Here is a 14,958-nt window from a genome sequence, read left to right on the forward strand (position 1 = left end):
GTATCATCCCATGTTTCATACACACTTGTTTCTGTAGCAGCAACGAACGAGTGTGTTGCTGGGTGAGAGATGAAGCATCACAGCAGTCCGTTCGCATGGGAAACGATTTGCTACAGTCGTCGTACGTCATGTTTTCCTTTCGAAATTGCACGACCCTGCTCTAGACACACGCAAGTGACGAGAAATACGTCACGGAACACTTACATACTTGCACAAACGTTCTGTATACAGGAGCTGCGATGCGACGGCGGTCAGATGTCAAACTCGTTTTGACATCTATTTTGACATTGACAGTGCTTTTTAGTTGGGTTTTGCCCCAACCAGTGAACATTCAACCATCGAGACAGCCCATCTAACGAGCCGCCAACGAACGAATCGGGACTGTACCTTATTCTTCGTAATCCTTTTCAAATCAAAATATGTTTGTTTAGTAGCTGTTGGGCATCGTATTTAAATGTACCAATACCCGTTTCATGAAGAAGTTGATTTTACCCATTATTGTGTACTTGGTTCACATTATTATGAACTATGTAACTACACACGGACAGAAATAACGACCGGACTGTGACGAGAAAAGAAAAACAACGTTCGATCCTGTTCGAAGACTAAATACTAATGACGTTTTATTCTCTGATACACGGTTAAACAAAGTAAGTCAATTGTCAATAAACATAACGTTACACAGTAATTCAGATTACATCAGTTAATGGTTAATACGCCGCCTCAATTACTTACTCCTAGCAAGTCGCGCAGCTTCCGAAAACGTGTCTGAGACAACCCCTTGGTCATCAAGTCGGCAACCAGGTCGTCAGTCTGGAGATACTTCAGTTGAACTCGTCCTCGTTCTATGAGCTCACGAACGAAGAAATGCTGAATCTCAATATGTTTCATTCTTTTGTGCTTCCGGGGCTCAACAGTGACCGAAATGCACGATTGATTATCCTCATGAACTGTTACGGGCTTCTTCACAACAACACCTATGGAATCCAGCAAGTTCATGACCCACATCAGTTCACAGCTACCCTGGCATAGTGCCATCAGCTCCGCTTCCGTACTTGACAGCGCCACGGACGACTGCTTTCGTGTTGCCCATGACACCGTGGATCCGTGAAGTTTGATGACAAAACCGGAAACAGATCGTCGATCGTTAGGATCGTTTCCCCAGTCGGCATCCGTGAAAGCTTCCAATGTTTCCGCTGGTTTGTCACGCCCATACACCAACTTGAAGTCATCCGTGCCTCTCAAGTATCTGAGAATCCGTTTGAGGTGTACCCAGTGCTGTTCACCTGCTCCACACTGAAACCCGGCAAAATAGTTGACAGCCGCACAAATGTCCGGGCGTGATGTGACCATCAGGTACATAAGACAGCCCACCAATTCGCGATAAGGTTTGTCCGTGAATTTCTTGGGATCCTGCTCCTTTTCCAGTCTCAGATTCGCATCCATTGGAATAGCCGATGCCTTGCAGTTCTGCATTCCAAAACGTTCCAGGATGCCCTGAACGTACGCTCTCTGGTCGATCGTCATGATGCGCTTCTGTCGATTCCGTTGTACGTTCAGTCCGAGGAAACTTCTGATCTCGTTGAGGTCTTTCATCTCAAATTCAGCAGACAGCTTTCTCTTCATGTCGGCGATCGCCTGGTCCGAATTACTCACCAGTAATATGTCGTCGACGTAAATGACAATATACGTCACGACACCTTTAGCTGATCGATAATACAGGCAGAAATCATGTTCGCTCCGCTTGTACCCGAGTTTAACGATAAAATCGTGAAACCTTTGGTTCCAGTTTCTGGATGCCTGCTTCAGACCGTAAATGGCTTTATTCAGCTTACAAACAAGATGCTTCCCCTTCTCAAAGCCGGCAGGTTGGCGCATAAATATTTCCTCTTGCAGCCCGCCGTTGAGGAATGCACTCCTCACATCCATTTGATGCACGCTCCAGTTCTCGTGATTCGCCAATGCCAACAGAATCCGTAGAGTTGACATCTTCAAGACTGGCGAATACGTTTCGGCGAAATCGAATCCTGGCCGCTGTGTAAAACCGCGAGCAACCAGCCGTGCTTTGTATCTTTCGACAACACCTTCACTATTCTTCTTCATTTTGAACACCCACTTACTATCGATCAACTTCTTCCCAGCAGGTAGTTCAACTAGTGTCCACGTTTTGTTCTTTTCCAGCGAACTCAGTTCTTCTTGTATGGCTTCTTCCCAGGACGGCCAATCACTTCTGTTCTTCAGTTCACTGACGTTCGACGGAATGTTATCAATGTACTCCTCGGCACAAAGAGCGAACACCGACACATCCATATCGTAGTCCTTCTGCCATGCAGGAGGCGCCACTACTCTTCCGCTTTTCCGTACGCCACTGTTTGACATAGTGTCGCAAGGAACACCTCCGACTGCACCTTCTTCTTCACCACTTGCAGATGCACCCTCTGCTTCACTATCGCCCACACTTTCGTACTCGGAAGGATTGTCTTCCGGTTCACACTCTTGTCCGCAAATTTCCCGCTCAGTCTTTGGCTCATCTTTTTGCTCAATGATCACAATGTTCTCGTTTTCAAAGTTCAGGTCGTTCTTAGATTCTCGCACTGGCACCACACAGCTTGGGCTTTCCACTTCGTTGAACACAACATCCCGTGCCACGAATACCCGTTTCCCATTCCACACTCGGTACCCCCCAGGCGCATACCCAACGAACACAACCTTTTCACTCTTATTGTCAAGCTTCTTCCGTAGCTGCTTCGGTTTGTGAGCGAAGCACTGGCTACCAAATACCCGAAGATTGGAAACGTCTGGCTTCTTGCCGTACCACGCCTCGAATGGCGTTATATCCCCCTGAACAGCAACACTTGGGCTTCGGTTTAACACATACACTGCCGTATACAACGCTTCTCCCCAGAATTTCTTATCCACACCGCTTGCAGCTAGCATAGCGCGAACCTTCTCAACTACGGTTCTGTTGAGCCTCTCACTCACGCCATTCTGCTCTGGTGTGTAAGCAACAGTCGTCTCCAAGCGTATCCCCTTCTGCCTACAAAAAGACCTCACAGCCCGACCCGTGTACTCACCCCCATTGTCACACCTTAAACGAGAGATTTTTGCCCCGAAATGTGCGCTAGCCATGGCCTCATACTCCTTCAACCGATCGAGTACCTCATCTTTCGACCGCATCAAATACGCAACCGCCACATGTGTGTAATCATCCGTAAAGGACACAAAGTACTGGTATCTGAAATGACTGGTTAACGAGAGGTATAGAAACTTCTGGTATGTGGAACGATAAATTAAAACAGGTGTTACTTCGTTGGTAGTCACTAAAGTTCTGAAATCTTATATTTCTCCTATTTCTTACACTGCCGAACTTCTCCTATTTTCCCTTTTCTCTCTTCGTACTATCACTCGATATCTCTGAGCGAGTTCTCAAGTTCTCGTCACTACTACAACTCCTCCATCCTTCAGTTCAAGAATAATTCATTTATTTCTAAAAGGTTAATCTAATTCATTTGAACTTTAAAATGTTCGAAAGCACATTATGCTTAACTTCTAAAAGAATCGGAATATACATATTTACAATTTAAAATTTTCTACGTAATTCGAAACTACTAATAGTAGACAAAATCACTCCTTCTTCGCTTCTTATTCCTTCTTCTTGATCTTCTTATCGGAACCACTGGAAGTGGATCAGAAACCTGATCCTGCAAATCTATTTCAGGTTCATCACTTGCAAAAATAAAAGAATCGGCAGGATAGCCATAGAACTCAAAATCTGGATTTGAAACTTCTTCGGAATCTTGTTCATCTTCTTCTCTTCTTCTTTTGCTCGTACTACGAACATCGTTACGCAATCTTACCGGAGACGATGACAAAACAGATTCTACTGACGGTACAGATGACAAAATGGGTGCTTGATTTGTTAAAGATGACGAAACTGGTGCTGCTACCGGATTTGGCGATAAAATGAGTGCTGGATCGTTTATAGGGGCATTCACACTCCCAAATGGGAACACTAACGTTCCTTTGCGGTGAGTGTAAGACGGCAGCTTGAGCTGACGCTTATGCGCCAACACCATCCTTCCCCCAAGAGAAATCTGAAAAGTAGCATCAGAAACTTGTCTTAAAAAGGTGGCTGGTAACCATCTTCTGATGTCTGTAGTGTTTATGTTTTTGTAATAAATCAGATCTCCGTTCCTGAGTGTGGTAAATGCATCAGCCTTTTTGTTATCTTTTGCAGTGTGTAAATCAGGATCATCATGCGAGTTAGTCAAGTGGTTTCTAAATTTGTTCTTGGGATTAATTAAGTCCAACATAGTCTTTGGTTTATAAGAGAGTAATCTTTCAGAAGGAAACTGGCCTTTATCCAAACAAATGTTGCGGTAATTTGACAAAAAATAAGCTATTTGTTCTTCAATGTCCAAACTTTTCATTTCCGGGTCAAGGAAGAACTTTTTCAAAACATCCTTAACCAACCGTACAGTTCTTTCCGCTTGTCCATTGCTTTCCGGATGATACGGTGGACTTTTCATCACCAAAATCCCCTGATTTTCCAAAAACGTCACAAATTTGTCCGAGTTGAACGGTGGTCCTCCGTCAGTAACCACAACGTCCGGCAGTCCAAACCTGGCAAAAATTCCTAAAAGAACCTTTAAGACCTTATTACAGTCGGTTCCATACCGCATGTACTCTAGTTCAATCCACTTGGTAAAGCTGTCAACGACAACTAGGAAAACTTTTCGGTCAAAATGGAAAAAATCGGCATGGATCCTGCTAAAAGGTTTAGTCGTTGGAATCCACCGGGAGTAGGGCGCCTTCTTGCTGATCGCTGTCATCTGATGGCAAATCACGCAGGCCTTCACGTAGTCCTCCACGTCCTTGTTTAGTCCGAACCAGTAGACGGTCCTTCGCGCTAGTTGCTTGATTTTACTGATCCCTGAGTGGTTCATATGAAGCATTTTAAGTACCTTGTTCTTCATACTCTCAGGAATCACTACGCGATCCTGGAACAAAACGCAACCCTCAATCTCTTCAAGCTCCTGGTAGTGAGAATACACGTCGACAAAACGCCTTTCCAACCTCTGTGGCCAACCTTGCTTAAGGTATTTCAAAATCGTTTGTAAAAATTCGTCATTCAAAGTTTCTTTAGCCACTTCTTTGTAGTCGATTGGAAATTCTCTAGAAAAATTTAAATTTTTGACGTATTCTCGTGCCAACTCTTTAGGGACTTCTTCGGCCAAAGGAAAACGACTGCAAAAATCGGCGTTTCCCATCCTGGATGAAGGCCGATACACAATATCGTAGTCGTAAATTGAAAGCTCCATAACGTATCTCTGTAGACGTGTCACCGAAATAGAATTCTTACCCTCTTTGCCAAAAATACCGATTAGAGGCTTGTGATCGGTATAAATAGTAAAATGCATTCCGTAAAGAAATTTATGAAATTTCTTTACGGTGCTTACAACTGCTAGTGCCTCAAGATGCAAAATTGGGTAGTTTTTCTGGGCGGTGTTCAAGGAAAATGAGGTGAAGCTTATTGGTTTTTCTTCGTCTTCAACCAAATGAGCGATGACACCTCCTAAACCATAGCTACAGGCATCTGTTACTACAACTATAGGCTTATACGGGTCAAAGTATTCCAAAAGGTTTGGGTTTAAAAGAAATCCTTTACAATCGTTGAATGATTTTTCACAGTTGTCTGTCCAACAAAACGTCACGTTCTTCTTCAAAAGATTGTAAAGGCAGCTGATGCGAGTGGACAAATTAGGAATGAACTTAGAATAATAAGTAACAAGTCCTAAAAATGCCTTTAATTCTGAAACGCTCCGTGGAGCTTTCGCTTCACGGATGGTTTTAACTTTGTCGGGGCAGGGAAGCAATCCCTTGTCTGTCAAAACATGCCCCAAGTAAGGCAATTGCGAAACAAAAAACTTGCATTTTTTCAAATTTACTTTTATGTTGGCTTTGGCTAGCCTTTCCAAAACCAAAAAAAGTTTCTTCCTGCAATCGTTGAAATCCTTCCCCGCTATCAGCACGTCATCCAAATAAACCGAAACATTCTCTAAATCACAAAGCACTTGGTCCATGACCTTTTGGAATATTGCTGCGCTAGATGAGGCCCCTTGAGGGAGCCTATTGTAGGTATAGAGGCCCTTGATGGTATTAATCACCATGAACCTCTTCGAACGGTCAGTTAAAAGCAGCTGGGTATAAGCACCCTCTAGGTCCAAAGAACAAAAAACTGTTGAACCCGAAAGTGTAGCAAACAGATCCTGCGCTACAGGCAAAGGATACGTATTGGGAAGCAAAACTTTATTGATGGAGACTTTGCAGTCTATCACCAAACGAATACTTTGATCCTTTTTCACAATGGCAATAACCGGTGAAGCCCATTCGCTGGCTTCAACAGGCGTGATGACTCCTTGCTTCTCTAAATCTGCCAAAAAATCAATTACTTGTGGTCTTAAACGTAATGGAACTTCGTAGGCCTTCTTAAAAATGGGTGTGTCTTCCTTCAAGATTAAATCTCCCTTAAAACCAACTATCGGACTAGAAAAATCTTTTGTAAAAATCGTCGCAAACTTACTCTTTACTTCTTCAACAACTTTCTGTTCGTCAGCCAGGTCAATGTTCCCCACAGTCAAAGGAGGGTTGGTGAACGTATTTCTCCAACCGGCGTAGAACTCGTCTAACCATGTGCGGCCAACCAGCGGGATAAAATCGTTTTTACAACGTAAAACAACCATGCTTAGCTGTTTTTGATTCCCAGCGAGCTGTACCTCCACAAAAATTCTTCCAACAACTTTTAACTTGTTTCCGTCAATCACAACTAACTTCTTATTACAATGCTGCAGCTCGCAGCTTGCAAAATTTCGCAGGTACAACTCTTCCGGAATCACACTCTCCGCTGAACCGCAGTCGATTTCCATGGTCAAACGTGTCCGATTAACTAAAGCCTCCACATAGCAGGGATCGCTGATCTTGTTGACGGACGAAATCATAAGACAAGGCATTCCGTCGGAATAGTCTGACTCGTAATCTAAATCTTCCTTTAATCTCTTGAAAAGTCCTGAATCTTTCGTGGAGCTAGATGACTTGCTAGAGGATGCTTTTGGAGTATCAACAAATTTAACGCTGGCCTGATTTTTACGCGGGCTTTTGCCATGTAAACGGTAGCAAAACTTCCTAGTGTGTCCAGTTTTTTTGCAATAGGAACAAACGTAAACTGGTTTACCTGAACCTCTTGTGCTTTGATATTTGTTGTTACTTCTACTTCTGGACGAAAACGATCGGTTCCTGTCAAAACTACGACTCCTACTTCGGAATCTGTTCCTTGATCGCGAAATGTCCGGTCGGTGGCCCAATCTTGCTACAACGCTTACACGCCTGTCATCATCACGATTTAGTTGCTTTGTCCTACTAGCTGAAATCTCGGAATTGAGAATCAGTCTTTCCGCTTTCGCAGCAGACAAATCCTCTTCGTCACACAATCTCTTTTGCAACTGAGTATCGTTAACTCCAATCACCAACATGTCGCGAATAGCCCTGTCCTTGAATTCTCCAAAATCACACCTTTCAGCTAAGTTTTTCACGGTTATCACAAAATCTTCTAACGATTCATTCCGACCTTGCCTCTTCGTCCAAAATTTGTAGCTGTGTACAACAGCAGAGTCATTTTTATCATAGCGTTTCTTTAGTTCATCCGTTATTTGTTTGTAAGTTAACTCATTAACACATAAGGATCCGCAATCGATGTTAAAGTCATCCTGATTTACGATGCAAAAAATAACGATCCGGAAACAGCCCTGTAGGCAAAACGTTGCACTTCGTTACCAAAATCCGGTTCAAATCCTTCCGAAAAAACAGCAGCAGCAGCCAAAAGCACACAAAAATCCTTCAGATGCACTTGTGCATCCACAATCCACAGTGCACTCCACACAGCAGCAAACCAGCAAGGCGATGATCGATGATGGCAAAATCACAACACTAGACACATGCACAGCTCCGACGAATCGTTTCAGCAACAGCAGCAGCACAACTTCAGGCACAACTCACTATCCCGGTCGGCTGACCACAAAACTTTTCCACCGGTGGCGGCAGAATTTGTTCGATGCACTTACACACCGAGTTCGTTGACCTCCGATGCACTTCTGATGCACTTAATGTCGTTGGTGTTTATTTTCGCCAGTTGCCGACCAGCCGACTAGCTCCGTCGTTCGGGTTGTCGGTGTTGGTGAGCTCCGTTGCTCGCACTCGCGCAGCTTACGCACACTTCTTCGGAACTGTCAAAGTTCGTTCGGAAATTCTCTTTTGCGTTCCCGGTCGCTGGAATCGTCTGGGGAACTGGTTCGCACACTGAGAAAATTGTGGTGGTGTATGTGATCCTCGGAAAAAATGTGGCCGAGCTCCTTGGATGAAATTCGTGGAATATATTCCAATCCACTAAAGTTGCACGCTAATTCACACGCGGAAAAAAAAATCTTATGCAAAAAAATTAAACTTCACTAAAAAATCTATCCTCGTACGCCAACTGAAATGACTGGTTAACGAGAGGTATAGAAACTTCTGGTATGTGGAACGATAAATTAAAACAGGTGTTACTTCGTTGGTAGTCACTAAAGTTCTGAAATCTTATATTTCTCCTATTTCTTACACTGCCGAACTTCTCCTATTTTCCCTTTTCTCTCTTCGTACTATCACTCGATATCTCTGAGCGAGTTCTCAAGTTCTCGTCACTACTACAGTATCCATCCCACGACTGCGGTGTAATAGGCCCACACACATCACTGTGAACAATTTCCAACGGCCGACTAGCGCGCTTTTCTGTACGACTCTGAAACGGTCCCCGAGTCTGTTTCGCCGTCACACACGACTCACAGAGGAACTTTGCACTACCACGCTCATCACTGTCGATGTTCATTCCCTTTACCATATCGTTCTTCACCAGCTTTCTTAGATTTTCTTCTCCGAGGTGCCCAAACCGGTGGTGCCATAGCTCCAGTTTTCGACTAACCTTACCCACCATGGCACGAGACCCACCCTTCTGTTTGCACTCAAAATCCATACTATACAGCTGTCCGTGCTGCTTCCCCGTTGCTACGACTTCCCCATCACATTCGACAGTAACACAGCCCCCAAAGAAAATAACTTTCTTACCTGTGTTTTCCAGCCGGCGCAACGACAGCAAGTTGAACGACAGTTCAGGAATATACAGCACATCGTCCATGGTAATGGTTATCTGTTCATCACCAACGACCGACAAAGCCGTCACACGACCTTTCTTGTGAGCAAAAAGATTTACGCCAGTTTTTGCGGTTTGAATAATCACTGGTTTTTCGAGCTCTTCCAGATTTTCGAACACATTCTTCTCATTGCACATATGCTCCGATGCTCCGCTATCCAGGAACCATTTTTCACCAACCACAGCACCCGATGCGGCAACGGAAACATCCGCCGCGATGAACGCAACCGATTTCGACACATTCGCCTTCTGCACCTGTTTCTTGCCTGGTTGTTTACCGGCTCCACTAGCACTACTCTTCGGACACTGTGCCTTTTTGTGTCCCATTTCACCACACGAAAAACACTTAAACTTTGGCCGCGATTTGCCGGCGAACGCTGTATCCTTCGCTTCCACTTCCATTTTATGACCACGCCGCTTTGCCTCCACTACAAGGTACTTCTTCCGTACGAGATCCATCGTCAGATTGTCCGACACCGCCTCCATGGCTGTCGTGACCGCATCGTAAGACGACGGCATTGTGAGCATCAAATGACATATGATGTCCTCTTCCTCCATCTTCGCACCAGCACCCTTTATCTCCCGGACGAGTTGGTCAAATCTCAGGAAATGATCCTGCAGGCGGTCGCTCTCGTCGAATCTCATGGAAAGCAATTGCCGCTTCAGCAGAAAGCGGTTGGTAATACTTTTCCGCTCGAAAACGTTGTGCAATCCTTCCCAAATTTGTTTCGGACTGACCTTGTCCTTAACATATTCGAGATGGCTATCGGCGATACTCTGAATAAGAATGGAACGGCACTTGTTGTCCTGGCGAACGCGAGCGGCTCGTTTGATTTCGTTCACCGCCTTTTCCTCTGCCGTTTCATTTTCGGGAACGTTCCAGAAATCCTCCTCTTCGGCAGCCCTTTCGACGCAGTGGAGCACCTCCAACTGCTGCATGTACGCCTTCATCCGAAAACACCAATTATTAAAGCCCGTACCGTCGAATGGCTTAATCCGCAAGAATTTCACGTCGTCTTCCATCGCGAACAGGAACAAGATCCGAAAAATCGCACTTCTCGACCGATTTTCGCGTTTTCACGTCGATTGGCACGCTGGGACCATAACCTAACGACCGGACTGTGACGAGAAAAGAAAAACAACGTTCGATCCTGTTCGAAGACTAAATACTAATGACGTTTTATTCTCTGATACACGGTTAAACAAAGTAAGTCAATTGTCAATAAACATAACGTTACACAGTAATTCAGATTACATCAGTTAATGGTTAATAAGAAATGTGTTATGATTGATATAACCTTTTCTACAGTTCTCTCAAGCTTCGAAGATATGCTTGGCATAATTGCTTCAAATAGTTGATTCACAATGATTTGATGCCTACACCAAGCATACGTTGCATTCAAATCAACCTCATTGAGCACCAACCATCAAACGCTTGAACCAAGCATATATGTCATTACTTGAACCCGTATTGACCGGGCCTCCTCACTGCTGCCTTCTCATTCATTGTTTATCATGGCGGCAGCAGCGGTAGTTAGCCATTGCGTGAATTGTTTCTTCATGGGGGAGTCAATAGTGTGCTTTTGGTAAATTGCTCATCTTTAGGTAAGTACGCCACCGTAATGAATTGCATGCAATCGCAAACTTATGATGAAAATGTTGTTTTTAGTGTTTTCTGGGTGCAGATACACCACCGATTGAAGATGGCCCAAAATACTGCAACCGTACCACCGAACCCGGAGCAAGAGCCAGCCACCGGAATCGACCTGGTGGTGAACATGATCGGTTCCAATCTGGACAAACAGGAGATCAAAAATGGATTCCTCCTGGATGGTTTCCACTGCCCAAGCCAATCCATGGACGGTTGTGCAAGCCGAGAAACTAGACAACATGCTGGAGAAGCGCAAGACCGGACTAGATGCGGTTTTGGAGTTCGGATTCGACAGGAATCTGCTGGTGCGTCGTACCACCGGTCGTTTGATCCAACAGTCCAGCGGCCGGTCATATCACGAAGTGTTCGTTCCACCGCAATATCTTCGTTCCATGCAATATCTTAAAATTAGAACATATTGCACTAAAATACGACCATTACCTAAATGTTCATCTCAAATTTAATGCTTTTGATTATAGAAATACAACATAACCTCATTTGAACGATTTTTTGTGTATGCCTCAAACAACCATCCGATACAGTTAGTTTAAGTCTCAAGTTTAGGGTTAAGAGGGGTTAAGTTAAGCATGAACATGCTCGAATCCTCCATGAGAATAAATGAGCTGTCAAACCATCAACAATAAATATTCTTGATGTATGCATAATATGATGGAGTCAACCATATTTTTTGCTCTAATCAGTTCATCAATTCTCATCATTTCAAGCTTCTGTTATTTTTCGTCCTATGGTATTATGTGCAATACAATCTCAAAGAGGGCTTATATAAAAGTCAGTGCACAAATATGCTTGTTCGCGACCGCAATATGATTAATATAACTATATATTTTTCTCCGTGCAATATTTTAAACACGTACCGAACTATGAAAATACATTCAAAAAATGTTAGCTATGAAATGTTCAAGTTGAGAATTCTTAAATAGCTCATTAATTGACTATCCTTTCATGTGATAATGAACTGTTGTACTTGGTCCACTCTGACTGAACATAAAAATTGAAAATGGTAATCAACAGTGTAATAACAGAAATATCAAATTTCAAACTTCCTGCTCACATTATTCATTACTCCTATTAACTGTTGTCCTACGTATGCATTATTTTTTCATCAAATATGTAAAAACTTAAGTGTGAACTGTAGTTGGTTGAAAATTTTCCAATAATCGTTCAGTCAGAGTGGACCAAGTACAATCAATTACTTCGCAATTTATCGGTTTCAAACTTTATTTTACGTTTTTTCGCAATCAATACAGAGCGATGCTGTGATGAATAGTTATTAAGATTTATGGCAAAAATTCAAGAACATTTGTTGAAAAACTCAAAACTTGCAAACTTTAAAGTCGTTTTTCTTGAAATTAAGTAAAATACACATGGTCCTCTCCGACCATTTGTACCAGCTTGTAGCGTATTTAAGGAGACAAGTTTTTTAAATCCTTATACAATGCAGCGATATTCTTACGGTAGGGTAAAATCTATGCTTTTTTCATTGCATTTTGTGAGGATTTTAAAACTTATGCCTCTTTAAATACACTGCAAGCTGGTGCGGCTGCTCTATATTGATTCAAAAATAACGTATAAATAACGTGAAATTCATGTAGAACAACTATAGTTTCACGTAAAATTTACCTTATATTCCAGTAGCTCTCACCCACATTTCACGTAAACGATGCGAAAAACTCATGTCGAATTTACTTGAATCATCACGTCAATTGCCAAATCTCAAATATGCTCAGCTACCTGAAATTCCGGCAAAGGCTACGTGAAAAATATGGTGGACGAAAACTACCTATCTTTTCACGTTAATCGGATGTGAAAATTCTTCAGAGTGACGTCAAGATGATCGATATTTAAATGTTCAGATAAGCCAGCAAGAGGAATTTCTTGAGAAATTTACTGTAAATTTCTTGTACCTATACAGTCCGGATTCGCTGGTTGGGTCACGACTGCGCCCCAATTAGCGAATCGTGTTCGTTCGTTGGGGCAACTGACAACTGATCAAAATGCTCTAGACACACGCAAGTGACGAGAAATATGTCACGGAAAACTCACATAGGGTCTTGTACCATTTGGGCAGGTGTACCTATTTTGGGCACTTGCCGCTATAACTAAGTCCATTTCAAACTGATTGATTTGAAATTTTGTCTAGAGTTAGGAACGTTTAGTATCTAACTCTGGACAAAATTTCAAATCAATCGGTTTGAAATGGACTCAGTTATAGCGGCAAGTGCCCAAAATAGATACACCTGCCCAAATGGTACAATACCCTACTTGCGCAAACGTTCTGTATACAGGAGCTGTGATGCGACGGCGGTCAGACGTCAAACTCGTTTTGACATCTATTTTGACATTGACAGTGCTTTTTAGTTGGGTTTTGCCCCAACCAGTGAACATTCAACCATCGAGACAGCCCATCTAACGAGCTTACAACGAACGAATCGTCACTGTACGAGAAAGTTATGCTCCCACCTGCTGACGAACGCGAACGACTAATTTTCGCGCGCCACAAAAACATGGCCGTTTAACCTTCCAACGTAAAAAGTCTTCACAAAGATCACAGCAGCAAACGGAAACCCCGTTATCAATAATGTACACCTTCATTTTTGGGCATATTTTGGACATTTACTCCCTGTGTGGATTCATTCTTGAATTGATTCATCCGTTTTCATCTGTTTTCATGAAGTAAAGTTCGATTCGGTAGCCCCTCGTTCCTAGTCAGCTGTTCATTTATGTAAATGTTTGTTTCCTTTCGCGAACTTTTGTTTACCGGCTACTTTGCGAAAAATAATTTATTCGTTTTCAAACAAGCACGCGTTTGCATGAAGCAAAATTTAATCTCGTAATTTCATCCTGTGAATAAAGATAAGTGAAGATAAGTGCGTGATATTGTGTGCATAATTCTGTTTGGTGGAAGCAGTGTATCGAAATTTGATTCGGAGCTTATCTTTTTCTTGGGAAAAACAGTTGTTCTGTAGTATTGTATTGTATTGTATTGTATTTATTTTACTGGGGACATGCTGATAATCGAAAGCGTTTAAATTCGGTTGTTTTGCCTCAAATACGGATCTTAAAAGTAAGTACAATTTATTCGACTGTATTTTTATTAGCAAGATAATGGTTAAACCAAGGGGACGGCATCCTATTTTTTCACTATGGAGTTTGACAGGTTGGATTGTGCCTCCTTACGTGGAGCATAAATTTATGCTCCAGCCAAAATACTCACCAACACAGTCGTGAAATTTGAATGTTTACCTTTTTACGAGGGATATCGGTGCAAAACGCTCACATCACAATAGATCTCATAAAAGTGTTAATCATGAAAAAGCAGCATTATTTTATAATTTTCAATTTGAGATTGTCGATATTTAGGTAAAGTTCCTTCAGAGAGTGATAATTCTTTGTGAAAAGTCACACAATACCTCTTTTCGCAAACTTTGTTCGCCAAAGTGCGTTTTTCCTTATTTTCTCCCGCTGCTGCATTGAGTGAATGTTGGTATTAGTGTGCTCTGGTTGCGCATGTTAAGAAGCAACAAAATCAGATCACCATAGCATCCCCGTGGGTTAAACCAAGGGGACGGCATCCTATTTTTTCACTATGGAGTTTGACAGGTTGGATTGTGCCTCCTTACGTGGAGCATAAATTTATGCTCCAGCCAAAATACTCACCAACACAGTCGTGAAATTTGAATGTTTACCTTTTTACGAGGGATATCGGTGCAAAACGCTCACATCACAATAGATCTCATAAAAGTGTTAATCATGAAAAAGCAGCATTATTTTATAATTTTCAATTTGAGATTGTCGATATTTAGGTAAAGTTCCTTCAGAGAGTGATAATTCTTTGTGAAAAGTCACACAATACCTCTTTTCGCAAACTTTGTTCGCCAAAGTGCGTTTTTCCTTATTTTCTCCCGCTGCTGCATTGAGTGAATGTTGGTATTAGTGTGCTCTGGTTGCGCATGTTAAGAAGCAACAAAATCAGATCACCATAGCATCCCCGTGGGTTAAACGTAACCGAACGGCAGAAAATTGACACTATTCTTGATGATACATATGT

The 14,958-nt window shown here is 42.6% G+C and overlaps 2 protein-coding genes across 2 annotated transcripts in view; one reads left to right on the forward strand and one right to left on the reverse strand.

Moving 5' to 3' along the window:
- Positions 1-3,235: 3,235 nt before the first annotated feature.
- LOC134287972 (uncharacterized) lies at positions 3,236-7,700 on the reverse strand. Its single transcript, XM_062851361.1, has 2 exons — positions 6,584-7,700; positions 3,236-4,094 (listed from the first exon to the last, which is right to left on the reverse strand). The coding sequence occupies exons 1-2, from the start codon at positions 7,527-7,529 to the stop codon at positions 4,060-4,062; spliced, it is 981 nt and encodes a 326-aa protein (XP_062707345.1). The 5' UTR covers positions 7,530-7,700; the 3' UTR covers positions 3,236-4,059.
- Positions 7,701-13,695: 5,995 nt separating this feature from the next.
- The window catches only part of LOC109400978 (serine/threonine-protein kinase ATM), a 37,837-nt gene continuing 36,574 nt past the window's right edge, over positions 13,696-14,958 (forward strand). The window contains exons 1-2 of the mRNA XM_062851362.1: positions 13,696-13,876; positions 13,909-13,974. The gene's annotated coding sequence lies outside the window, so the exon portion shown is untranslated. The remainder of the gene's footprint in view (positions 13,877-13,908; positions 13,975-14,958) is intronic.

Source organism: Aedes albopictus, chromosome 2, assembly GCF_035046485.1.
Source record: "Aedes albopictus strain Foshan chromosome 2, AalbF5, whole genome shotgun sequence".
Lineage (NCBI taxonomy): Eukaryota > Metazoa > Arthropoda > Insecta > Diptera > Culicidae > Aedes > Aedes albopictus.